This window comes from Miscanthus floridulus, chromosome 8 (genome assembly GCF_019320115.1).
Source record: "Miscanthus floridulus cultivar M001 chromosome 8, ASM1932011v1, whole genome shotgun sequence".
NCBI classification, from domain to species: domain Eukaryota; kingdom Viridiplantae; phylum Streptophyta; class Magnoliopsida; order Poales; family Poaceae; genus Miscanthus; species Miscanthus floridulus.
In genome coordinates this window covers 171,075,239-171,102,074 of record NC_089587.1, presented here as the reverse complement: position 1 = coordinate 171,102,074, position 26,836 = coordinate 171,075,239, and the positions used below count along the sequence as shown (strand labels likewise).

The window sequence follows — 26,836 nt, the reverse complement described above, 5'->3', positions numbered from 1 at the left end:
ATAAAATAGTATGTTCAAAATGTATCTAAAAGAAATTGCATGTGCTGGTTCTTACAAGTTCCATTTGTTCCAGTTCTGCAATCCATTTGTGAGTAAATATTAGTCTGCTACCACATGGTCATATACAATTGTGTGAGACTTAAACTATAATGTCGTTATTTGGTTGTTTTCATATGCATCTCTAAAATAAAGCCATGGCGTTAGCACGGGCACTATACTAGTAAATATAGGACATGTTTGGTTCTAATTTTGGATATAAAAAAATCTCCAAATAAAGTAATGAGGATGTGATTCAATTAATCTCATTTTAGGCAGGAGTACAAGAATCTAGGCACTTAGATCATATGAATCCCACAATCTTCTCCACATCTACTTCACGTAACCTAATACTAGATCTAAACACCCCCTATAAGCTAATACCCCCTCCCGTCTTAGTTACATGACGTTTTGGATAGAGTAACCAATGCAGTCTTTTTTGACAAACCAATTCAGTTAATTTTACAGTCCAAAACGCCATCTAATTATAGGTACTCCATTCATCCTGAAATATGAGGTATTGAAGCATTTAAAATTTTTCCTAAATTATGATATATTTTAGGTGAATTAACTCACACAAAGCACCAATCACATTCATGCATGTCATTAGTGTGTACCACTTGGTTCAAAATTGGTAAGCACGAGATCTATTGGTAGTTAAGGGAGAAACATGCATTATTTATTTTACCCCATAATCTGTCCTAAAATTCTTAGGATGCCTTGTATTTTAGCATGGAGGGAGTACTTATTGCCAATAAGTAATCCAGCTAGCTAGGCCATGTGTTTAACTCAATTTACTTATTAACTTCGATAGAATTATAGTGTGTTGCTGCATCATATATTCGCACGACATTTTAAATGAATCTTAGAACTTGGATTTTGAACTTATATATATATACACACACACTAGGTAGCGTGCCTATGCGTTGCTACGGGACAACTAAATCTTTTGTACTAAAAACACACGGATCGCACGATAAGATAACAATACTGTTAAATTAAATACCGATGTTAAAGTGATATTTAATTCAAAAAACAAAGTTCGTGAAATTAACACAGTCGCGGAGAGCGCGGCGTCGCAGGCTCACAAACTCTATTGTATAGACTTTTTTGTGATATGGCTAAGATAATATTTTATATCGGCAGAAAGAATTCTTCGATATCCATTTCTTTCATGCGCCAATAAATCCACGAATAAGTTCCGCTGCATCTCCATATAATCCTGTACACATAGGTTCAAGTATATATGTAAATATTAGTGCCCGTCGCATGAATAATATTGCATGTCTTAAAAATCTCTCATAAAATTTTAAAACAAAGTATGTTATACTCATCGTATAAATATGTGTGGCTTTAGGACTATTCCACATAGACATATATTGTAGAATAAGGTATCCACTTGAGTGTCTGTTCCAAGATGTTGAATTAGGAGTTGTAATTCTTAATTTCGACACATTTTTCAGGTCAAGGCAATCAATGGTGACACTTTTCTTAGTGGTGCATAATTTTATGGTGCACCTCTTAACTATCTGAGTAAGGACAAGTTAGCACTGCAAAGGCTCAGAAAAGCTGCTGAGAAGGTCAAGGTTGAGTTTTCCTCCACTATGCATACTAAAACCTATGTCCCCGTTTATCATTGCCTATGCTTTTGATGCAAAGTAATTCAACATTACTATGATCAGATATAAGTTTGAGTCTTTTGTGAGCAATCTTATAGAGGGACTCTCATCCTTTATGTGATCTGCCTCAAGGATATTAGTAGGACGATGGACCCATGTTGAAATGTCGCACCAAAAAGTATCCACATTTTATCCACGATTTAACACTAACTACACCAAATGAAAGATTAGAGAGAATTTGTATTGCCTTCAGAAGAATTTATTTATTAAGTTCTTTGAACTCTACAGGTAGTTTTGAAATATCTGTTTGCATGTCTTACCTCATATCCTAATTCAAAATTTTGTAGTTTAATTAGAATATGGGGAAAGGATTCAAAATAAACAGACCCAAGGGCAGTTTCAGCAAGAAACAGCAAGCGAGGGCGATGGAACACGTGAGCGTGAAACCAAATGAAAGGAGAAAAAAGTTGTCCCTTTTACAAATGCAAAGAGGGGAAGTAATTAAATATAGGTAGATTTGGCAAGGTTCTCAGAAATGCAAAGAGGTTCCTTTTGTCTTAATTCTCTTTCCTTCTGTGTTAATTCTCTTTCCTTTTGCTCGTTGCCATGTATGCTGGTGGATGCAAACATGCAATGTGTATATGGATAGCACAATAATTTTCTACTTCCTATTTTACTATGATTCCTCTATCACATGACAGACAATATTCAATCAAGGAGAATCGCACCAAAGGACGCAGCATGCGGGAGATGTCGTGGGATCATAGGCGTGAGCAGACGGACAAACCAAAACAAATGTCGCACCAAAAAATATCCACACTTTGTTCTTTTTGTTGTAGGATATATAGATAGATAGATAGATAGATAGATAGATAGATAGATAGATAGATCACCCATCTAACATCTGCCTTTTTCTTGTACCTCCTATCATTATTCTTCTTTCATTTAGCGCAATATATAAGGCTGCTTGGTTCCTCTACCCAACATGCTCTGGATTGCCGTGTCCGGCGAGGATGTGAAGCTGAGCTGTGTGTTTCATAGCTTGCATGCTTGCCTCAAGGACTATACTGACGAGTTTTGCCTTGTTCGCATGGGAGGGCCGAATTGGCTCGCTCGGTTGGGCAAACTTCTTGCGCCCATGCGGCGAGGCGGCTGGCAACAAGAAACCAAGCACGTCCTATGTTTCTCCACCCATGCCAACCAAAACCACTCCACACTTTTCCACGCCCTTGCTCCTCCTACTGTATAATCTACAAAGTCCAAGCCTACGTATGGCTTCAATCCGAATTCAAATTGGCAATGCTACTTGCCTCGCCCACAAGGAGGTAGAGAGTGTTAAAAATTTAGGCATTTTCATGGTCAATTTAATCCAGAAATATAACATCAGCAGGTTCGTGACAATATATATGTGCATGTGTAAATCACTAAAGAACTCACAGCATTAGACACCGCTGGCTCTGAGGTTGAGTGGCTTCGTGATCTCCTTATGGATTTACCGGTTATTGAAAAACCCATACCGGCTATTTCTATGAACTGTGATAACCAGACTGTGATTACGAAGGTTAACAGTTCTAAGGATAACATGAAGTCCACAAGGCATGTTAAGAGACGACTAAAATCTGTCAAAAAATTGAGAAACTCCATAGTAATAGCGTTGGACTATGTTCACACGTCTAACAATCTAGCAGATCAATTCACTAAGGGTCTATCATGCAATGTGATAGAAAGTGCATCAAGAGAGATGGGTTTGAGACCCACTTGAAATTTACTATAGTGGTAACCTGTTCTATGTGATCGAAGATCCCGTAAAGTAGAATGGTGAAACAAACTAGTAGTAAATTATGAGGAAAGATCCTTAGTAAGACTCATGTCTGATGCATATCTTTCATTTCTGTAAGGCAGGTTAATTTTTACCTTAATGTGTTTCAAGTGGCTTGCTAAAGCAAAGATGTTGTCCTACAGAACATCTTTTAAGGAGCACACCTATATGAGTCAGACTGCTGGTCACAGTCTATGAGATTTGAGTGATCTCTAAATACTCATGAAAGACACTGGAGTATAACTTATATGCTTCAAATAGAGGGGATGTCTTTTGCAACCAAGTATCAGCTAAGGACTTTAGTGACATTCACCTCACATAAAACTGTCAATTCAAAGCTTAATCCATTGTTCAGGTGTGACTGAGTGAAACTATTATTCTAGATGGATGTTCAACTTAACTGTCTCCATCGAAACACTGGTATATAAAAGAAATGTAGTTCTGAGACTACTTTGTTACAAACCCTAGAGTTTGGTGGGGATTGTTGGATATATTATGGGCTTGGCCCGTATAATATTTAATAAATCAAATAAAACTCTATGGTACGTAATATTAAGTGTTGTATGGTTTAATACCATACGGGATTTTGACTGAACGTTAACTCAGCTTATATGGTTAGAAATTCTTTATCTTAATTGAGAAGCTGAGAAAAGGACATAGGTGTGCCACACGCGCGCACGCCGCCGCCACCACCACCGGCGGCTGGGCTGAGGGCGTGGCGTGGCGAGGCAAACGGCGAGCGAGCGGGCAGGCGTGGCCAGTCTTTTGTCACTTAAATCCACATAATAACGGGAGTTTCTCTTCTTGATGGTGGAGGCGAATTGATTGCATCAGTTACCATCTCTTCCGCTTTCCGTCTCCTGGGATTCTCCGCTGCCTTTCTCCCTTACCGTCGCAGCCATATATCCGTAGTCCTCCGTTAGTCCTTTTTCCCTTTTCGCAACCGCTCCCGAGAGAAACCACATCTCAGCAACCCTCTGGCTTCCCCGTCCCGTACCTCTGCGCGCACGGAGTAGCGGGAGAGCAGGTGCCTCCGGAACCCTCGTCCGCCTGAGAACTTTGCACGGGGTGAGCGGCGATTAGGTTTTTGGGGAGCGATCTGCGACTGCTCGTCCACGTACGTCTTCTTCCTGGTGGTGATCGCTCTCGGAACCCGTCTTCTTCCCGGTGATTGCTTATGGAACAGCAAGGCGTCTTCTTCCTGGTGATCCGTTCGTGGGACTGCACTGCGAACACCGTCTTGCATCGACTGTGGTCCACGACTTCGAGCAACGCACTATGTCGACTAGTGCGAATGGACCCTCCGATGCCCTCGGCATAGGACCCTCCGCTGGGTACAATCTGATCTCAATAATTACCGTATTTTGCATTCTTACTGTATCGATCTGTATGTCATGTCTACATGCTGTAGAGTTCGTTAGTGATTTACACATGCATATATATGTTGTCACGAACCTACTGATGTTATATTTCTGGATTAAATTGACCATGAAAATGCCTAAATTTTTAACAGAGAAGACAACTTGCACTTGCCGGACATGATCAATGCAGGGTGATAAGAGAAAATATTGTGTGGTGATGAAAGAGGGGATAGAGAAGAAACACATCACGAGGTTTTGGTTCCAAAGAAAAAGGATAGACAGATAGAAAGAAACACATGGGTTAGATTTTAGCTTTCCACGTTGTAGTAATGCCTTAGTGCTTGCTGCTTCTATGTTAGGAGTTAGGACAATAGATCTTATCATTAGGTATGTAGTTCGATCGGTTTCTTGTGCGTTAGTTATAACTTGATTAATTTGCATCCGAGTGCATGCTGATTCTAGCTAGCTAGACGATATATATATATAGTTTTTTGTAAGAGTCGCCGTGTATCACTCAAATCCAAGTTGTAGCTGAGTCACCATGGTTTTAATTTCTTCCCTGTTGACAGGTTATATATATCATGATGTGTCATCACCCCAGCGACATGATAGGATCCTGTACATTGTCCCTACACCTCATGCTGATGAGCGTGCCATTTCTGGTACCGATGGTCGATCCACGTACGGTGAATCCTGACTGAACCTCCATATGTCGTCAGAGACGACGATCATTCTTTAATCACTGTTTCCGGCTAGCTAGCTCAACAAATCACTGTTTGTGGCTTAATTGCATTGGGTGCTTACACACTAGAACAAATACTCTACTTCTGGTCTGGATTACCGTGCGCGCTAGATTCAGTGATGATCTGAGCATTTCAACCGCTGCTGGCTCCGTCTGCCTGTTTTTGGAGCTAGCTAGCTAGAGTAGGATTTTTCTATATATAGCTTCAACTTCAATCATACCTAACTTTTTAATGTATGCTTGCGGCGCTGCAACTTGACTTAATTACCATTAATAAGTCAAATCATGGTTTACATACACGAGTTTTATTATATACTCCTTCCATACTCAAAAAAATGAGGTTCGTTTTGATAAGGCTTGGGTCAAACATTGTGAGTATAAATCATTAATAATTTTTAAATTGTTGAGTTTAGAAATGTGAAAACCATATGTATAGATTTGTCTTGAAAAATACTTTCTTTACATATATCACTTTTTGATAAATATCTTCGTAAAAATAAGTAGTCAAAGTTATGCTTTGGAGATTGTGTCGTTGTCCAAAACGACTTCATTTTTTAGTATCGATGGAGTATATAATCCAGAAACATATGGTGTGCTAAGTTCGGTCGATGAACCAAACTACAATTAGCTCCACGTAAGGTTTCTATAATAGGAAATTATGCTTTGAACATTCAGACAAATCTTTTTGGCCTCATGGGTCGTCAGGACACCCATCTATCATGGCTACTTTATTTGCCAAGTATACAGTGGTTCCATACTTGTTTGTAAATGGCAGCCATTCAGCCAACAAGTACGTACGACCCAATACAAGTTTAGCTAGCTATAGCCCCGAGGACGTCCCCAACGGGATTCAAACCGCCAGCATACTGACATAATGGTTCTTGTATGTATTTTACAGAAACGTGAAATCAAAGTTGAGGATAAAGTAGCCGGAAGACACGGGAATAAGGGGATCATTTCCAAAATTTTGCCTGGGCAAGATATGCCCTATTTGCAAGATGGAACACCTGTTGATATGGTCTTCAATCCCTTAGGAGTACCCTCACGAATGAATGTGGGACAAATATTTGAAAGCTCGCTCGGATTAGCAGGGGATCTGCTAAAGAAACATTATAGAATAGCACCCTTTGATGAGAGATATGAGCAAGAGGCTTCAAGAAAACTTGTGTTTTCGGAATTATATGAAGCCAGTAAACAAACAAAAAATCCATGGGTATTTGAACCCGAGTACCCGGGAAAAAGCAGAATATTTGATGGAAGAACAGGAGATCCCTTCGAACAGCCTGTTCTAATAGGGAAGTCCTATACCTTAAAATTAATTCATCAAGTTGATGAGAAAATTCATTGGACGTTCTACTGGGCCCTACTCACTTGTTACCCAACAACCCGTTAGAGGAAGAGCCAAGCAAGGGGGGCAACGAATAGGAGAAATGGAAGTTTGGGCTTTAGAAGGATTTGGTGTTGCTCATATTTTACAAGAGATACTTACTTATAAATCTGATCATCTTATAGCTCGCCAAGAAATACTTAATGCTACGATCTGGGGAAAAAGAGTGCCTAATCACGAGGATCCGCCAGAATCTTTTCGAGTGCTCGTTCGAGAACTACGATCTTTGGCTCTAGAACTGAACCATTTCCTTGTATCTGAGAAGAATTTCCAGGTTAATAGGGAGGATGTTTGATCGGAATAAATATAATTTTTTTTCTTATTTCTATTTTATGATTGACCAATATAAACATAAACAACTTCAAATTGGACTCGTTTCCCCTCAACAAATAAAGGCTTGGGCTAAAAAAAATCCTACCTAATGGGGAAGTCGTTGGCGAAGTCACAAATTTCTATTGGCCAGAAGGGTGATCAAAGTACCGCGCTAGCGATGACGGAGTAGCTAGTCTCGCACGTCTTTTAATAAAACCTCGCTTGAACTTATCAGCCGGCTTATCAGCTAGAATCTAAAATATTTTTCTCTCACAATGAAACAGTTTCAGCCGACTTTAATACCAGCCGAACAGGCCCTGTATTACTTTGCGCTCTGACCTTCCTTTTTTTAATGTTTTGGGAGCTCAAATCGCTAACGATTTAATCTTTCCTGTTGGGGACACCCTAACAACCTATGTAACGCTTTGCTTTCGTGCCTCTGAGAATTATTTCTGAGACAATATACGGAGTATTAGCTAACTGACAAACAGATGCTAGCGTGCTGTTACAGTACATATGGATCTGAGCCATACGTCATGCATGGACTTGCATACCATCGTATATATATATCAAGCTACGACGATGCTGCTGCATTATGCACTTAATTAATCGGTTAGTTAGTTCTTAGTTGCACTCTCATGGAGCTAGCTAGCTAGCACACGCAGCAGTGTGCTTTTGGACAGTACTGTATGCCATTGGGGTGGTGGATTCTTCCAGATTCAAAAGGACAAGATTGCCTCTCACGAAACGCCTTAAACAATCCTTGGAGCAATAAGATACACAGCACCTACTTGGGAGCCGGTGACGCAAGGCGCAGCCATTGGAGCAATAAGATCGATATCAGCTGCTGCATGCCCAATTATCAACAACGGACGCCGCAACCACTTGGAGCCTTTTTTTTTATAACCTTGGAACTTTTTTTTTTCTCTCGAGTAAGAAGAATCTGTCAAAGCTTTCGACTGATTCCCACACCCTGGCTTCGCTGCGAATTTGGCCCAGAGAGATTCCATCTGTTGGTGGGACTCACTTTCAGTGACAGGGCGGGTACGGTCTGCGTTGCAGTGCGTGGCGAGCGTACGAGCATCAGTAGGGCATGTTATGTTGCCTTGGGGGAAACCATTGGAATCGAGGGTTCTGCAGGCAGCCAGACGACGATTAAAAATTGCGAATGATGGAGAGTGACGACGTCAGTTGGCGATTAGCTAGGCCTGATAATTAGTAGTCGCCGGTATTCATTGTTAACAATTGCAGCCCACTTAACCGAAGGAGCACATACAGTTAACGTTGAAGAAAACCGGGAAATCGACCAAGCTCCGGCTAGGTCGCACGTAATGCATGAGCCGCGGCTGAGCGATTTTAGTTGTCCATTAAAACTTAAAAACGCATTTCGGAGCAGCGGTAACCTAGCTGCGTGCATCACCGTACGTCAAACTACGTAGTGCAGGCCGGCGCCGCGTACGCCGAAATTCTGCCTTTTCTCAAGCGCAAAAGGTAGGGTGGAGCTAGCTACTACTACCTCTTGCTGCGTTAAAGAAGCGGTTTGGATTTAGTTTAGTTTGTTTTTGTTTACGAGTGGCTTATCATGGCGCCTACGAGGCAGGGTGCTGGATAGATAGATTTCCCTGCTGCTCGCTCCTAGTCGATTATACCACCCATCCACCAGATGTTATAGTGACATGAATGCAATTATAGGGCTCTAGAATATTGTCCATGCGGTTGTTTTTAAAGCTTAATTCGCAAGTTGAAGGTGACTAATTTCTTGCGTGGCAATCATCATCACTGGCTAGATAACCTTTCATGTTTTGAAAAGAGTACCTGTGACGAAAGCTGTGCATTACTTCTTTTTGGAAGAAGACGCTTTTAGCAATTGTTGGAGCGCCGCATCACAAGATACACTCCCTCCGTCTTTTTTTTATCTGCCTTTCTCACTTTCTGAGAAGTTAAGTATACTCAATTTCGACCAAATATATAAAGAATGTTAATATTTACAGTACATAACCAGTATCATTAGATAGATCATTGAATCTATTTTCATAATAAACTTTGTCGAAGATATAAATATTGTTAATATTTTCTACGAACCTAGTAAAGTTTAACCAGCACACTTCCTATAGCAAGCTGAGCATGATGCTCCCAGTTTTTTCCCACTCGCAAGAGCCACCACCGGCACTACTTCAATTGCGACAATTAGATAACCTTTTTTCTCTTGAATATGCAAGAGCGTTGCGTATCATTGCGTTAAGGAGAAAGAGTGTAAATAAGGCGCTAGCACTAGGCCGGCTGAACACGAAGGTTACCATTGAAGATCTCGGTGGATAGCAGGCTACCCTCCCGACGCTAAACTCCTTAAGTTTTTGGCGCCCGCTTGAGCCCACTGGTCGGCTTCCGCCTTGATGATCAGCAGCAGCTCCGGAACCGTGGTCGCGGCCTCCCTGAAACATTGAGCGTTCCGCTCTTTCCAAATTATCCATGAGGTTAGCGCGAAGAGGGAATCCATGCCCTTCCTTTGGTTCCCCTGCCAGCTTCCCCTTAGGCGCTTCCACCATCCTAGAACCGAGTTGGCCGTGGACATGCTGCCCGAGATGCCCCGCGTCCACTGCCCGTTGGCGAAGATAACCTTTCATGTTGTGGAAGGAGGATTTGTGGTGAAGGCACAATTTTGTTTAGGGCCACTGTTTTATATTAGCAATTGTTGGAAGTCCACATCAAGCTACTCTTCGGTCTTTTCACATTTGGCATAGTCCACAAGAAGTCAAGAACCTAGGAGGCGCTATGCCACCATGCCTCACTACTTTCTACGACGTTGTCATAAGTAAAGATTGAAATTTGTGGGGTCTTAAGTGAAAAACTAGAACTTAATATAGTTGCAAATCAGCTTTCTGAAAAAACCTATTAAATAATGTACAATTATGTGTTGCAGTCTATAATAAGCAAAAATCCAAATTCTATATTATTGTGGTTTAAATTGTTCCAAATTGATGCCAATCTAAAAATCATAGACTTTGTTGCCTACAGCCATATATATATATATATGCATGTACAGTAGAACAACTGAGAAAGGAATTATTCATACTGCAATATTACACTCCAAGCAGTGCCAAAGGACGGATGAAAAGTAAGGTATGGCGTAGCTGGCAGACGAAACGATGAGCTGCACTCCATGATATCTAGGCTAATGTGGAACTGAAATGCTATAGTATAGCATCCGGTGTAGTCAGGTGTGATGGTAGTGGTAGCCACACCTTGCAATGCTGAAGCTCCGCCCCTGACTGGCTGACTCCAACATATATATATAGTCCGAGTAGCAAACTAATAAGCTAAGAACATTGGATTTTATATATTATAGCTAGATCATGCATGATAGTACCTTAGGATCAAAATTCGAAACTTTTGAGGGTTCTAGCTGAAAACTAGAACTCATGGGTCTGCAAATCATTTCTTTCTGTGTTGCAATCGTTAAGCTCAAATTCAAATTCTATACAACTGATAGCTACACCTCAGGATCAAAATCGAATCGTTCCTGTTGTCAAATGATAATCTAAAAATCTTATTAGGCCTTGTTGCGTAGCCATGTGCATGCTAGAACTACCGAGGAAGCCAAATATAAGGCACCATAAATTGTTGACAGTGCAATACTGTTCTAATAGGTATATAGCTCCTGGAGCAAATTAATAAGCTAAGACCAATCAAATTTAATATCTTCAGCAGATCATGCATCATATAGCTACCTTAGGATCCGAAGTTTTGTTTCCAACTAACAATTCGGCTACCTTCTGAATCAGGGGACGTCCAAATGATAAACCCCACGACCATTGGCCGGCGTTTGCTGCGAAACGTCCAAGATCACCGGTGCGCACCCGGCCTGAATAAAAATAGGAAATGAGCAGCCAATGGCAGCAATCACTGGGTCAAATCGAGTTTTGTATGGAACAATTAAAAGATTCCTGCTCCCGGCCGGTCGACTAGAATCCAGATTCCCTTAAAGTATACACGCAACTTGACAAATATTTATACTCCGCATAAAGTCAGAAATATTTCAGACGAATAATTCAAGAGATGGTGGCAGGCGGCTTATGAATAGATCAAAGCATGCATATATGTATATGTGCATACGCCTTATTAGAGATGAATCTTCTATGAAGAACAGCATCATTTGGTTTCTCTCGTGTTCTCTGAAGAATGAGTGGAGGTACCCGAGCATGCCATTTCTGGAGCAGGACCAGAGCAAGTGAGCCGGTTAAACAAAGGAACTCTCCACGCGTGTATTCATTGATGCTGGGCCTCCGACCACCCAACTCACGGACATAGGGCCCAAATAGGCCCAACTAACCCCGACAATCGATCCATGGAGCCCATTCCTTCGGAGTAACCAAACGTCTCCGCATGGGCATGGACCAGTATCCGGGGACAGCCGATCAGCTACCGCACGGGTGTGGCCAGGCGGAGACGTCCGGCCAGCGCTGCGTGCTCGATCACCACGCACGACTTCGCCGTTGACTTGGGAATGAGACGGCCGTCGTCGTTACGGCATACGGCCATACGATCAATTTTTACACCAAAAAAATGTTACGGGCACCCGAGGATGATGAAGCGTGGTGGGGGGATTGAGGCCTTGCTTGAGCCTCAGAGCTAGTAGTAGTACTAGGCTGGAGAGAACCGGGGATATGATATGCCAGCTTTGGAGCGTGCACGTGGAAAACCGAATATACCTTGAATATAAATTTGGTCCTAGCTAGGCTGGAGAAGCATCTAATCCACACCTACGACACCCACCTTCATACGAAATAGTATATCCTCACGCTCTATCTCTACTCCAAGCACCTAGTTAGGTTATTATATGAATAGCTACGAATAAACATTAGTGAAAGTTAAAACCATCTCTTAAGATTAAGATTCTTTGTATTCTATTCGTGGTTAAAATATAATTTCAACTGATCGGGTTTCTTTTGATGAACCTAGCCATCCGAGTTTAGATCTTCGACTTGACGCAGGTACTTGCATTAGGAGTAGAATAAATGTGTGCACGTCCATGAGTTCCCTGTGTGTACTCTGATTAAAAAAAACGTGTAATCTTGAAAAAACAATTTAGTTAGGTGAGATTTGAACAGAAATTAGTGTTAATTGCTGCTTTTGGACCAATAATGAAACTATCAACATCTTTTTATATATATTTTATGTTTTATTTGAAGAATTATTCAAGTGGATTTTGGTTCAAGACTACCACGAAACGTAGCTTGTTTATTTGGGAACTGTTACAAGGGATAGACCAACAAGCACCTTTCCAAATTTGGAGGGGAGCGAGTGTTGTATATTCAACTATTATTTTGCTATAAGTAGGAATAATGTTATTTCAACAACAACAAAAAAGAATATATTTTATGTGTAGGCTATCTTCCGAGCTACCTATTGGACTTGCTTTCAGTATCAACTAGCAAACATGCTCATATGTCTCGTGCCAATAACAATATACTATTTGTTTTTGTTGGAGTTAATTGGGTTTGGTCCAACTTTAAATCAAATAAATTCTAAGGCCCATGATAAATCCTAGCGCGATAAAGAATTAATCCTATAGTAGCTGGTCGAGGATCCCCACGCGGGCACACTACGATGCTTCCAAATTAGATCTTGGCCCCGCCAAACCCGATGGAGTACATCCCCATTAAGTCCATGTGTGTGGGTGGGGGCGTCAAGGGGAGAGGGAGAAAATGCACCCATCCTCGTTCTCTTGGGTCGGGTCTCTGTTGACATCTCTAGGCGTTGGTTTGTGGTGGATGGCACAAGGGAAGGCTACGCGGCGGCGAACTGCAAGAGGGAAGATAATGTTATTAGAGAAAAATATAGGAGAATGGCTAACAGGCCCATAGATGACTAGTGTTAGCAATCCCAAAAATAGGGTCATTCAATTCTTTTCGATCCCCTAAACCAAACCAAAAAATAGGATAGAATATGAATCTATCCTCTCAACTAAAAACTTTGGACGATCCCATTCCCATCGTGTCCCTCTTTTTTTCTAGAACCAAATGCAATGTGCATGGTACTGCGATATACAAAGAGGAGGCCGAGAAATTTGGACAACAATAACAGATGGAATTTCGCTAAGTAGGTTGTGTTGGTGGAGGACTGCTACGTGGCACTTGTGAGTTGTGAGCATGAAGATGTTAGAGCAACCCCAAGAGGTTAGGTAAAAATAAAGAGAAAATTCTATGTGTGCCACTGAATGATTCCACAATACCATGGAAGCCAATGAAAAATGAGTCTGGACATGAGTGCCATCGAAAATGTTTCTATGTTCCATGAGTGCCACTGCCATCAGAACCGTTAGGATTCCCTGTCCTCAACGAGAGCAGATTGCCTTCCTTTTTTCAAAAATCCCCCAACTACCCTTGCCATCAGGAATGCGACGTGCAAAACTGGTTGGGGCCGCGTATCGTTCCTGGACACCTGTTGCTCGCGATAGACTCGAACCGAGGTGGGGCAGCGACAGCAGATCCAAGCGGCTACAGCAGTGATTCCCCAGTGGCGGCGGTGGTAGATCCTGACGACGGTGGTTCCCAGGCGGCGCGAGTGGTCCACAGGCGGCTCACGTTTTCCTAGCGGCGGAGGGTTCCAAGAGGCTCGTGGCTGCCGGCGACGTGCGGGTCCTGGCCTTGGTGCACGGCAGCCGCACGACGCGCGGGTCCCAGCCTAAGTGCGTGGCTCTAGCTTGCCAGCGTGCGGGTCCCGTCCACAGCGCACGAGCGCACAGGTCTAGGGCGGGATGGCTTCACCGAAACCTGAGCCTTCTCGACGGGTCAGTCATTGTGCTCTCTCCACCTCTGTGGCTCTGTGGTACTGCTGAACCCTAGATAGCTATAGTTTTGATACTGCGTTCATTTGTAGGATGGATCCGAAAACAAGTTTCTTCCTTGATATCCGACTGTTTGATAACAATACTAGAGTGGAGGGTGGCTGGTATAGTTTCAGCAAGGTTGTAGATAGTGATTATACTAATTTCAAGGACTTCGTTGATGACATCTTGCATTCCTACCCTAGTGGCTACAATGATGTTGTCAAACTATTCTAACTTGCTGATGAATCCTATGTAGAAATCAGAATAGACCAAGACCTGCTTGCAATGTTTGCTAAGCATGAGAGCTCTAGAGTCATCCGCATGTCCATTGGCTACTTCGATACTAGGAAGCCACATGTTCCTATTCCTGATTGGAACATATCCAATGCTATCATCTCTGATGTTGTGCCTTGTACATCTTCCTTGCCACAAAATCCTCCTCTCAAAGCTATCACACAAGGCACCCAACCTACAGAAAACTGATTCCCATGCTACCCAACCTACTCAAACAACTGACGACACATTGGAAACATATCTTGTGAATCCTTTCCCACAAAATGAGCATGTTGGAGATGATGATGATGAGGTTCAATATAGTGATCATAAAACTACATGTCCTACACAGCCAACAACCGAAGCAGACTATGTGCCCAGCTCTAAATCTGAACTAGAATCGGGCTATGGAACTGATGACGCCTCATCTAATGAGGAGCAGCAGGACCCACCCCAGCCTATAGAACCAGAAATTGTTTATGATGTTAATGACCCACCAATGGAAGTAGGCAACATTTATCCCAATATGAGTGTGTTTAAGTTGGCTATTGCTTAGCATTCAATCAAGCATGAGTATGAATATAACATTGAGAAGAGTGATCCAGGGAGGCATAGGGCACATTGCTCTTCCAAATCAGAAGGGTGTCAGTGGAGGATCCATGCATCAACAATGGAAGACAAGGTTGCAATTAAGGTAAATCATACTATTTTTTATAAATGCGAGTCCTTTTCATTTATTTTACATGTTTATGATGGTAATGATATTGCTGGTTTTGTTTCACAGGTGAAGAAAAACCCCTATGGTCATACATGTGGTAGTACAAGGAGGAGTGGAAAGGTGAAGCAAGCCACTCAATTTTGGGTTTATGAGAAGGTTAAGGATTGGTTAGTGAAAGATGCTAGCATTGGACCTAAAGAACTACAGAGAAGGATCAAAGATGAACATAAAGTTGTTGTGTCATATAAAAGGTTTATTATGGTAAAGAGTTGGCGCTGAAACAATTGTTTGGTGATTGGGACAAAAGCTTCAACAACCTGTACAGATTCAAAGCAGCAGTTGAAGAGGCATGTCTTGGCAGTTTTGTCATCATATATCACTATACCATCGAGGAGAAGATCAGGTTTAGAAGGCTATTTTTTGCATAAAAACCATGTGTCGATGGTTTTCTTAGAGGATGTAGGCCCTATTTGGCTGCTGATAGCACATTTTTGACTGGTCAGATCAAGGGTCAGTTAGCAGTAGCTTGTGCAGTAGATGAGCACAACTGGATGTGCCCAGTTAGACTTGGAGTGTTGACTCCAAGACAACTAGGAATTGGAGTTGGTTCTTTCAGCAACTCAAGGATGCTATAGGCACACCACCAGGATTATCGATATGCACAGATGCAGGTCAAGCAATCATGGCAGGGGTAGCAGCTATTTTCCCAAATGTAGAGCATAGGGAGTGCATGGTGCATTTAGTTAATAACTTTTAAAAGAGGTATCATGTGAAGGTATTTGATAATAACTTATGGCCTGCTGCATATTCTTAGAATTTATACTATTTTAACAAGCATTGGCATGCAATGGCTGAAGCTAAACCTGCTGCAATGAAGTATCTAAGGCAAAATCACACCAAATTGTGGACCAGAAGCCAGTTTTCAATTCTATCCAAGGTAGATTATGTCACTAACAATCTAGCTGAGAGCTTCAACAACTGGATCAAGATTGAAAAAGATCGAAACTTAGATGATCTTATGGATGTGATCCGGCAAAAGCTCATGGTCAAGTGGAATAAAAGAAGGAAAATTACAGGAAAGATGGATGGCAAAATATTACCCCATATTGTGAAGAACCTAAAGGAGAGGAGCAGAAACTTGGATATGGATGCGCTTGAAGGTTCAGATGACATTGGAGAAGTGATAAGGAGGTGTGGTTCAGGTTATAGGTATGCTAATTACATTGCTGGTTTTATTGTAACTAATCTGAATCCTTACTGGTTACATGTTTATGATGCTAATTACAATGCTGGTTTTATTTTAATTAATCTAAATCCTTGCTGGTTACATGTTTATGATACATGTATGCTATTAACCTTAAGGAGAGAACTTGTACATACAGAGAGTGGAAAGTTTCAGGAAAGCCTTGCAATGTTGCAATTGCTATGATCACTTCTATTAGAGGTCAGAATCTTGAGATTATGTGCACTTCTACTTCTCAGTTGACATGTTGAAATCAGCATACGAGGAGGTAATTTCAGCTTTGCCAGACAAGTCTTAGTGGCCTGAGGCTCAACATTTAGCTAACCTGTTGAAGTTGCTCTTACTATTGCATGTAATATGTTTAATATTGCAGGTTCCTCTTTTTTTTTAAAGAAAAATGCAGGTTCCGGATGTTCTGCTAAGGGGGTGTTTGGATCCAGCTACTAAAAATTAGGAGTTATGTCGGGAGAATGTTGCATAAAGTGTTCGGATACTAATAAAAAAAATAAACTACATAATCCATTAGTACTCTACGAGACGAAAATTTTAAACCTAACTAATCCATCATTAGCATATGTTTACTATAGCAAACATTATCAAATCATGGACTAATTAGACTTAAAAGATTTGTCTCGCAAATTAGTCACAAACTATATAATTAGTTTCGTAATTAGTCTATATTTAATACTCCATACATGTACCAAACATTCAATGAGACGACGACTAAAATTTAGGAGGTCCAACCAAACACCCACTAAGATTGAAATTACTTTTTTCGCGTGCTTAGTTTTGGACCTACGGGTGGTCTTTGATGGATCTAAACGGGAAAAAGTGGGGACGAGGTCCTCGTCACCGTGGAACCGTGACCTGCTTCTCTCTTGCGAGTTCGTTTGTGTCAAGAGAATAATTCTGCTAGTGTTAGCGTCCGACGTTCTGGAAACGGAAAATTCGTTCAAGATGTTTGGTCCATACGGGACGAGCACGAGTGATGGAGACACCACACTTTCTGTGTGCTACCGCGCATCATATCACATCACAATCAGCATTCGCCGTGCCATTGGACTGCAGCTCTCGGAGATGACTCCGCGACACGGCTGTCGTTCTCGGCAATGCAGTGAGCTAGCGTTGACTGACTTTTCAGTCTTCCATGTATGGGCAAGAATTTTCCATCCCCATAGACAAAACCCTTTTTTTTTGAAAAAAGAAAAATCTTCAGCTAAAAAAACATCTCCACTGGCTGGCGCGCTGTGAACGACAGCCGGACAGGTGGGTCCAGGCCGGCGCTGGCTTTCCTGCGGCCGCGGGGGGTGTAGACCTGGCCCACGGACGGGACGGGTTTTTTTTATCTCCCTGTCACGGGACGGGAGCGGACTTTTGACTGTTCTCCAGCTGGCCTTGTGCGGAGGCGGGCCCACCGCGCAGTGACTCTTCTGTGCAGTTGGGTGCTCCATTTTCGCCCTTTTCACGTCTCTCGGGATCCGGACCTTAACGAACCTTTGCCGCGAAACCTGCTGTACTGTAGCGGCACACCACTAGTACCGCCGCCGCCTGCTGGTGTACGAGACGGCTCGGATCTCCGGTTTCGCCCTTTGGCTTAAGCTAATACTAGTACTATCTCACTTAACATGTTGTACTGTAACGAAGCATTAGGTTAGCCCAATGACAAGCCTTTGCTTCTTCTTTTTTCTTCTTTCTCGACCGTAGAAATCCAACCACGAGCAGAGGACGACGGGTCGTGAGCCGGTGTGTCCGTTCCACGGACGGATCAAGCAAACGCGATGCGCGCGAGCGCAGTGGCAGTTGCAGTGGGAGCTGTACGAAGCGACACCATCACTCGAGAATGACGAGACCGGGCGTACCGAGGACCGTGTCCACGGGATCCCGGCGCCCGTACGCCGCCATGTCATCAGATGCCCGGGACCCGCACCTCCCCCTGCTCCCCTCCCTCCTCCTCCTCCCCACTAGCTCCATCAAGTCACCCACCCACCCCACCACTCCCCGGAAAGCACGCCGCCAGCACCTTCCCGCCGCGCAGCCCTCTCGCTTCCACGCGGGCCCCGGGTGCTCCCTGGTCCCGCACGTCGGTGACGTCCTGTGGGATTCGCCGCGGTGGGGCGTCCCCTTTGTTCCTCGAGCGTAGGCGGTGGTCCCACCGCGGAGACGCGGAGTAGAAGAGCAATTTTAGGTCGGGACATATACACACGTACACACGCGCGCACACAGCCGCACTCCGTTTCCAGCTACAGAGAGAATTCGTCCCGGAAAAGAAAAGAAAAAATCTCCCTTCCATTCGAGAGAGAGAGAGAGAGAGGAGAGGGGGGAGGAGGAGCACGCCGTGAGGTCTGGAGGGAGAGGCCGGCGGCGGCGCGGCAGATCGAGCAGCGCCGTGTAGCTCGCATCGGTGGGGGGACCCGCGCCCATGCGTCGGTGAGGTGGTGGGGCCCGCTTGGCGCTTGAGTTGGAATGGCGGCGGCGGGGAGGTGGTGGGCGGTGGTCCTTGCTGTGGCGGTGCTGCTCGGGCCGGGACGGGTCGTCGCCAACACCGAGGGTGAGTCCTGCCTGATCTCATACATACTAGTAAGCCGTGCGCTGCCCCGGCCCAAGTTCGAAATCTGTACAGCTGGGATGGAGCATATGAGCTTGATTCTTTTACGGGTTTGATTGATGCTCGTAGGTGTTGCCTGCTCTCTACTTCTTGCTTCCGTTCGTGGCGATGTATTTGGCGGATATTTGCTGTTTATGCATAGAGCGTACGTTTCGTTATAGCTCTGCCTCGATGGATCAGAGGAATGAACAAGCCACGTTCAGTTGATTTCGAGGAAAACGTAGACTTTTTGTTTCGCTGTAGTTCTTTCGTTGCGCCATATACTTTTCTCGTTTGGGCGTTCAGTCCATCGTTAAGTTTACTTCCAATAGCGAGGCAGCGAGAGACCACCAAGCTTAGCCTAGTTCGTTTGTACTATAAAAAGAGGAATTCTGCTAATATCGTCCTCCAGAATTAAGGAGTTCGTTCATTCGGATTGCTAATGTTGACTTTGAAGTGAGATTGTTTGACCGGTTCTTTCAGCCGGTGATAAATAACTTTTTGCTAGTACTGCGGTTGGGATGTTATTGCTTATTGGCCATCTCTCTCTCTCTCTCTCGCGATGGCAATTGAACAGTATAGTTCTATAGTATGTGTCCCCATGGTCTACCATGAATAGAAGAACATCAAACACTGTAGTACTAACAATGGATGGGGCCAACTGTAATAACTACTAATCTCTGTGCTTTGGAACTTCCTGACTACATGGTTTCTTACCTTACTTGTTTTGGAAATTTCAATCACATTGTTTTTTCCTAGGCGGCCTATTTTTTTTCCTAAATATTTTGCATACAAGCTCATCACGGATAAAATTTCTTATATGTTTTTTTCATCTTAACTGGGAATATACTTGCTGCTGATAATGCTACCTTTCGTCCACAGGTGATGCTCTGTACAGCCTGCGGCAGAGCTTGAAAGATACTAACAGTGTCTTGCAGAGTTGGGATCCCACTCTTGTTAACCCATGTACATGGTTCCATGTTACGTGTAACAACGATAACAGTGTTATCAGAGTGTAAGTTGATGAAAAAGCTCTCATATATTCATTTCAAAATGTTAGTGATGTTCTCCTACTGGTTTTAAATGTCCTCCCTTTCACAGTGACCTTGGAAATGCACAATTATCTGGCGTCCTAGTGCCACAACTTGGTCAGCTAAAAAATCTCCAATATTTGTAAGTTCTGCACGTGCTGGTTTTGGCAACAGTTTCAAGATGTGGATTTTCTGTCTCTTGTATGTTTGTATGTACCGTCAGAATAATTATTTTAAGAAAAGTGCTCCAGTAATCCCTTCTCAAAAATTAGAACTGACCCTAAAGCACCCTTAATTGATTGGTTTATTTTGAATTACCTCCTGAGCCTGGCCCGGTCCCTCGCAATCCAATTCTTCACTTTCTCTTAGTTGTGGGGCACGATGGCTTGATCTGTGGATAAGACATGGCTGATAACCATGGTGATTCAATTTGGGACTGGAGCACTGAAAATTTGTTGGTCTGCGAGGACAGTTTGTTGGACACCACCAGCAGATGACGCTCTATGGTGGACAAAATGCATACTTCTGTTCACCTTTTGCCTATATGGATTTCATTCTTAGACTTCCTTTTACTTTGCCACTCAGTGCTCATTTGAGGTTGTGCTTCCAAGACTATTAGCTTATTGCAATCTGTGTGAATGAGTCAGTGACATTAGGATGTGTGCGCTAGAAACTCTGCCACCTGCATACCTCTGCACTCGCCAAAGAAAGCTGCCAACTTTTTCCTTTTTGGGGGGTGTGTGTGTGTGTGGGGGGGGGGGGGGGGGGGGGGGGGGGGGGGGGGGGGGGGGGGGGGGGGGGAGTTGGTGAGGGCCACAATGGGTTAGTGAGGCAGCCTTGGAGGTACCATCTAACTTACTTAGGCGCTTCAGGATCCGTGCTAATTTTTTAGGAGTACTTCTCTTGTTTTAAATGTGAATTAGAGGTACGCTGTTTCAAAAACAAATTATCCATTTACAAATTAGTGGATCTTAAAAAAAGTCTTATCGTTTACATTTTATGCGTAATTCTGCTTGTTAATTGTTGTATACATTTCTTCATTTTGTAATTGTGTCCTTTTACATTTGAGAATTTATTTATATTACCCTTTTTTTTGTAATAGGGAGCTTTACAGCAACAACATAAGTGGGACAATACCCCCTGAACTGGGGAACTTGACTAACCTGGTCAGTTTGGATCTGTATATGAACAACTTCTCTGGCAGTATCCCTGACAGCCTGGGGAATCTATTGAAGCTGCGTTTCCTGTAAGACTCATTTTGTTTACCATTTACTAGCACCCTCTTATGTTGTTTTACTTGCTGCGGTTTAATGTTTAGGCACTTTTCAGTTTTTTTATTTATTTCTGGTTGTTTTATATAGACTTTTGATCTCTTTGTCAAGAATGGCCTATGTATTTTGTAACCTGAAAAACAAGAGGAACTTGTGATGCTGCATTTGCTAATTTCTGTGACATGTTGGTATTTGATTAACTTTGTTGTTTTCCTATTTGATAGATGGACTTATGTGTTTGATTCTCCTCCTTTCTCCTACTCTTTCCATGCTTATTCTTTATTTATGGCAGTTGTATCATTGAATTGTATTTTATCAGCACAACTCATGCTGTCTTTGGAAAAAAAGTCATTATCAATTTTATTTTTACCAGTGTCTTCTGTGCTCTTATATTTTTGGTAAAGTCACAAATATTTATTTGTTCTGTGCCTGTGTGCAAGGATAGACGTCTTAACAACAACAGCTTGGTTGATCAAATTCCTGTATCCTTGACCAATATCTCCACTCTCCAAGTACTGTAAGTAGCATGCGCACTACTATTGTTCTCTTGATGTTTGTTATGTGTTGAATGAATATATAATATACTTATCATGAAAATGCAGTGATCTCTCGAACAACAACCTCTCAGGACAAGTCCCATCAACAGGCTCCTTTTCACTCTTCACCCCTATTAGGTCTTTTATCTGGACGATTCACTGATCCTTAGCCTAAACTGTGTCTTCAGCATGCATGATAAATATTACCTGTTTGTTACAGTTTTGCCAACAACCCAAATCTTTGTGGCCCTGGTACTTCGAAGCCCTGCCCTGGGGCTCCTCCCTTTTCCCCGCCGCCTCCATTCAATCCTCCATCTCCCCCAACCCAATCAACTGGTAGGTTTTTTAATATACTTGTATTCTCATTAGTACACTGAAACTTTAGCATTCTGGACGGCACGTAATTCCTGGATTTATGTGTACTATTAGGTGCCTCTAGCACTGGAGCAATTGCTGGAGGGGTTGCTGCTGGTGCAGCATTGGTGTTTGCTGTTCCTGCAATTGCATTTGCAATGTGGCGCCGTCGTAAACCTGAAGAGCATTTCTTCGATGTTCCTGGTCTGTATCATATGGTGTACTTTTTTTGTTAACCCATATTGCCTGTTTGTTCATCTGCTGGCCCATTTTGCTTGCTTCAGCCGAGGAGGATCCAGAAGTCCATCTTGGTCAGCTCAAAAAGTTTTCATTGCGGGAGCTTCAAGTTGCAACTGATAATTTCAGTAACAAGAACATTTTAGGAAGAGGTGGTTTTGGAAAAGTGTACAAGGGAAGGCTTGCTGATGGCTCTTTGGTAGCAGTGAAAAGACTAAAAGAGGAGCGGACACCTGGTGGTGAGCTTCAGTTCCAAACAGAGGTTGAGATGATTAGCATGGCAGTGCACAGGAACCTTCTCAGACTTCGTGGTTTCTGCATGACACCTACTGAACGGTTGCTAGTCTACCCATACATGGCTAATGGGAGTGTGGCATCACGTTTACGAGGTACTTTGTTCTTTATTCTAAATACTGATTCCATAGCCCCAACTAAACAAGCAGAATATTAGCTTCCTTGTCTCATTAGTCTTTCTGATTCCATAGAGCGCCAGCCATCTGAGCCACCTCTTATATGGGAAACAAGAAGACGGATTGCACTTGGATCTGCAAGAGGACTTTCTTACTTGCATGATCACTGTGATCCGAAAATCATCCATCGGGATGTCAAAGCTGCAAATATTCTTTTGGATGAGGACTTTGAGGCAGTTGTGGGTGATTTCGGGCTTGCCAAGCTTATGGACTACAAGGATACCCATGTCACAACTGCTGTTCGTGGAACAATTGGACACATTGCTCCTGAGTACCTATCCACTGGCAAGTCCTCTGAAAAGACTGATGTTTTTGGCTATGGGATCATGCTTCTGGAGCTTATTACTGGCCAGAGGGCATTTGATCTTGCTCGTCTTGCAAATGATGACGATGTTATGCTTCTTGATTGGGTACGTAACTTTTCTTCTCAATAGTCAGTGTGTCATACAGTATTACTGCACTACAGATTATACATTTTTCTTTAGCAAACTCTATCCGAGGACGGGTCGCGTTCGACCCACGCCCACACTCTCCCTCTCTTCTTCTCCATCTCCGGCGGGCTTAGAAAGGGGTCGGGGGAGGCAGGTGGGCCCAGCGGTGGGGACTGGAGAGACAGCGGTGAGGCGGAGGCCGCGGTGACTCCGCCGAAGCGGGCGGCGGAGGAGGCGGCCGAGCGGGATTGGTGTGGAGGCGACCATGGCCATGGCGACGGCGGGGGAGGGGAAGTTGGAGAACGCCGCGGGCGTGGTAGGGTCTCGTTGGAGCTCCGCGGCGGGACGATAGGCGGTGCCGGTGGTTGTCGTCCTTTTTCTTTCATACTGTTTTGCTGTCTATGGGCTATTCCATATTTTATTAGTTTCTTAAAGATTGGTGTTAAAGCTAACTCTGTAATCATGAAGTGCCCTTAATCCATTTTCCTAATTAGAGAGCGTGCACCGGCAAGTGATAAGCTGGGCAGTTCATCCTCCAGGGGACACATCCATCATGCCTACAATATGCTAATGCGCAATCAGTCGCCCTGCCATATGCCTGCTGCATTATAAAAACATGTTCAACTATCCGAACAATGGAACGAATGGATTGTTCATGACAAAAACAAGCTGGCATAAATGAATAATTCACAATTGGCATCTTGCAGGTGAAAGGACTGCTGAAGGAGAAGAAGGTGGAGATGCTGGTGGACCCAGATCTGCAGAACGCCTACGAGGAGATCGAGGTGGAGAACCTGATCCAGGTGGCACTCCTCTGCACGCAGGGCTCCCCGTTGGACCGGCCAAAGATGTCGGAGGTGGTGAGGATGCTGGAAGGTGATGGATTGGCAGAGCGTTGGGACCAGTGGCAGAAAGTGGAGGTGGTGAGGCAGGAGGCTGAGTCCGCACCGCTACGCAATGACTGGATCGTCGACTCCACGTACAACATTCGTGCCGTGGAGCTGTCCGGCCCAAGGTAGCCACTCCACGACTCCGACGAAAGAATTCAACACTGAATTGCCAAGATTCAGTCTAATTGCTGTTTGTGTATATGAAAGGTAGCTTTTGGAATTGTTAGCGACAATTTGAAGGGATTTTTTTTTTGGGGGGGGATTCCTCGCTAGCCTCAGAAGGTGGGGGTAGGCTGCAGTTGTGTTAAGTTGAAAATTCGTATATCTGAGGGTGAATTTCTAAAGCATTGTTGTAGTGGTCCGGGGAATGTAGCAGCGATCGTCCAATTGTATTACGTGCTATGCAGAACACGTTTTGCCATAGCTAAGTATGCCTTTTTGCATCTTGAAAAATCTATTTAGGTTTTCTTTGTGTAAATTCGCAAAAAAAAAGGTTTTCTTTGTGTAAAATTGCAATAGCACAATTGATAATCGTTGAATCGACGATACACAACTAAATATGAGCCTAATATATGTACTAGGTGTTTGGCTTACGTGTCAGAGTCGCACCATTTCCAGCAGTCCAGGATGGAAAGCGAAATGAGGTGTTTCCTGTGTTTTTTCGGGATTCTATTTTTGGCGAAGATAGATCTGTGTTTACAAAATATGGGATAAACTTTAGAAGTTATCATTATAGCAACCTTTGAACATTGTCTTTACGACAAATATTAGTTAAATAATTTAGAAACTCCTCCCAAGGGGTATATGCCCGTGAGGCACTTCAGCAAGGCTCCTAACATGTCAAATAGCCGAATAGGCAAACTAAGCCATGTCCTTACCTTAAGTTTTCATTTGTTTCTGTATTCTCGCATATCCTGTTTTCGTTTCTATTCCTAGCTACCACGGACCCACGGTCCTAGTCCCGTTTCTGATGATCAAATATGAAAATGAAAACAGTTAAGCTGATTTTTTGTCCGTTTCTATTCGTTTTCATCCCTGAGACCCTAACAGAACAGGCGGCTCACTATTGATGACAGACAAATCCTCGTAGGGTCTCATCGGTAGACATTGCTGCAGCTACAATTTCCTGTTACCTAGGGTGCAAATGGTTGGATATGGACAGATACAAATACGCATAGGTACGTTATTTCTCGGGAATTGCTGGCGCTTCTGATGGGATACGGACCGGTACCCAACGGCCCGTTAGAAATGCACCGCACTCTCACCTTGTCGCTGCGGTCCTTTTTCGTCCCGCCACATACATGTACCCTGCTCCTGTCCGTCTCGCCCTGCTCCGCGCCCACTGCTCCTTTCCCTTTACCCCTCCTCTCTCTTCATGCGGATAGGACCCGGGAGCCGAGATGAGAACGAGCATACCGAGTCCGCAGGACCTAGGTACGCCGCGCTCCCCATCCGCCAGCCTCGGCTCGTCGCGCCCCTTCCCTGGCGCTCGGGCCGTGCCCCCATGACTCTCTGAACATATCTCTAAAACACGAAGCACTTGCAACATGAAACACTTAAATGCAATATACGTCTGAAGCAGATAAAATATTTGAAATATACATTTGCAACATGTGTGTGAAACATATGCAACATCTAAATAAAACACTTGCAACTTACAACATGAAAACACTCATTGCAACACAAGGCTGAAACAGCTGAAACATTTCGAACACTACTCTTGCAACATATGTGCTAAACATATGCAACATCCGAATAAGGCCATGTTTATATTGAAGCTGCTAAAATTTAGACAGTTAAACCAATTGCTAAACTTTAGCCACCCCGGTTTAGTTTGGTGGACTAATTAGGGTGTTTAGATCTAAAGTGACTAAAATGTGAGGTTGCCTGGGCTTTAGTCCCATTTAGATTGATCGGCATAACTGTCGACAGAATATCGTCAGCAGTCCTTCGAGGGGTATCTCACGAAGGTAGATTGATCAGCAGAGAGGCGTGTAATCAAGAACAAGAAGGCAACAGAGACACATGGGTTAGACAGATTTAGGCCGTCAGTATGACGTAATACCCTACTTCTGTGGTCTGTTGGATTGTATTGACTATCGTATGATATTGCGTGTGTTTGGAGGGGGTCCCTGCCCGCCTTATGTAGTCCTGGGGTAGGGTTACAAGTCAGTTAGATCTGAGAGATAACCGAAAAGTAATAACAGATTACAGGAATCATGGGATCATACGTATCCTAATAGATCTCGTAGTATCTTTAGGATATCTTCTCGGTGTCTTGCGGGAGACGTCGAGCAGCGCCGTGCTCCGCAAGGCTTCGTCTTGTGGGTTGGGCCGTCCCTAGGGGCGCATCCCATATGGTCTGCCGTGGGTATCCGGGGTCGTACCCCCACAGCTAGTCCCCGAGCACCCTGTACCCGTCGTGCAACACTGTCTTGAGCTTGTCCGAGCAGGTGCGAATAAAGCCGAGCAGTCAAACTCATGGTCCGACCACCGTGATGAGTTGCTAAGCAGTTGTGAGCAGTTACCGAGCAGCGTGAACCATCGTCGAGCGGTGCAAACCATCGCCGAGCAGCATGAACCATCGCCGAGCAGTGTAACCCAAGTACGACTTGCAATAAGGGTGTAAGGAGCTCAAGCTCAGAATCAAAAATTTCTTCATAGTGGACCAAGTGTACCCACTTAGAGTCCGA

At 43.6% G+C, this 26,836-nt stretch overlaps 1 protein-coding gene across 1 annotated transcript; it reads left to right on the top strand.

Moving 5' to 3' along the window:
• Nucleotides 1-18,553: 18,553 nt before the first annotated feature.
• On the top strand, nt 18,554-24,592 carry LOC136477531 (LRR receptor kinase SERK2-like). The gene is made up of 11 exons (XM_066475734.1): nt 18,554-18,887; nt 19,806-19,938; nt 20,025-20,096; nt 21,057-21,200; nt 21,671-21,742; nt 21,828-21,899; nt 21,982-22,097; nt 22,191-22,319; nt 22,400-22,741; nt 22,838-23,232; nt 23,961-24,592. Exons 1-11 carry the CDS (start codon nt 18,803-18,805, stop codon nt 24,270-24,272), a joined length of 1,872 nt encoding a protein of 623 aa, XP_066331831.1. The 5' UTR covers nt 18,554-18,802; the 3' UTR covers nt 24,273-24,592.
• The last annotated feature ends 2,244 nt before the right edge of the window (nt 24,593-26,836 follow it).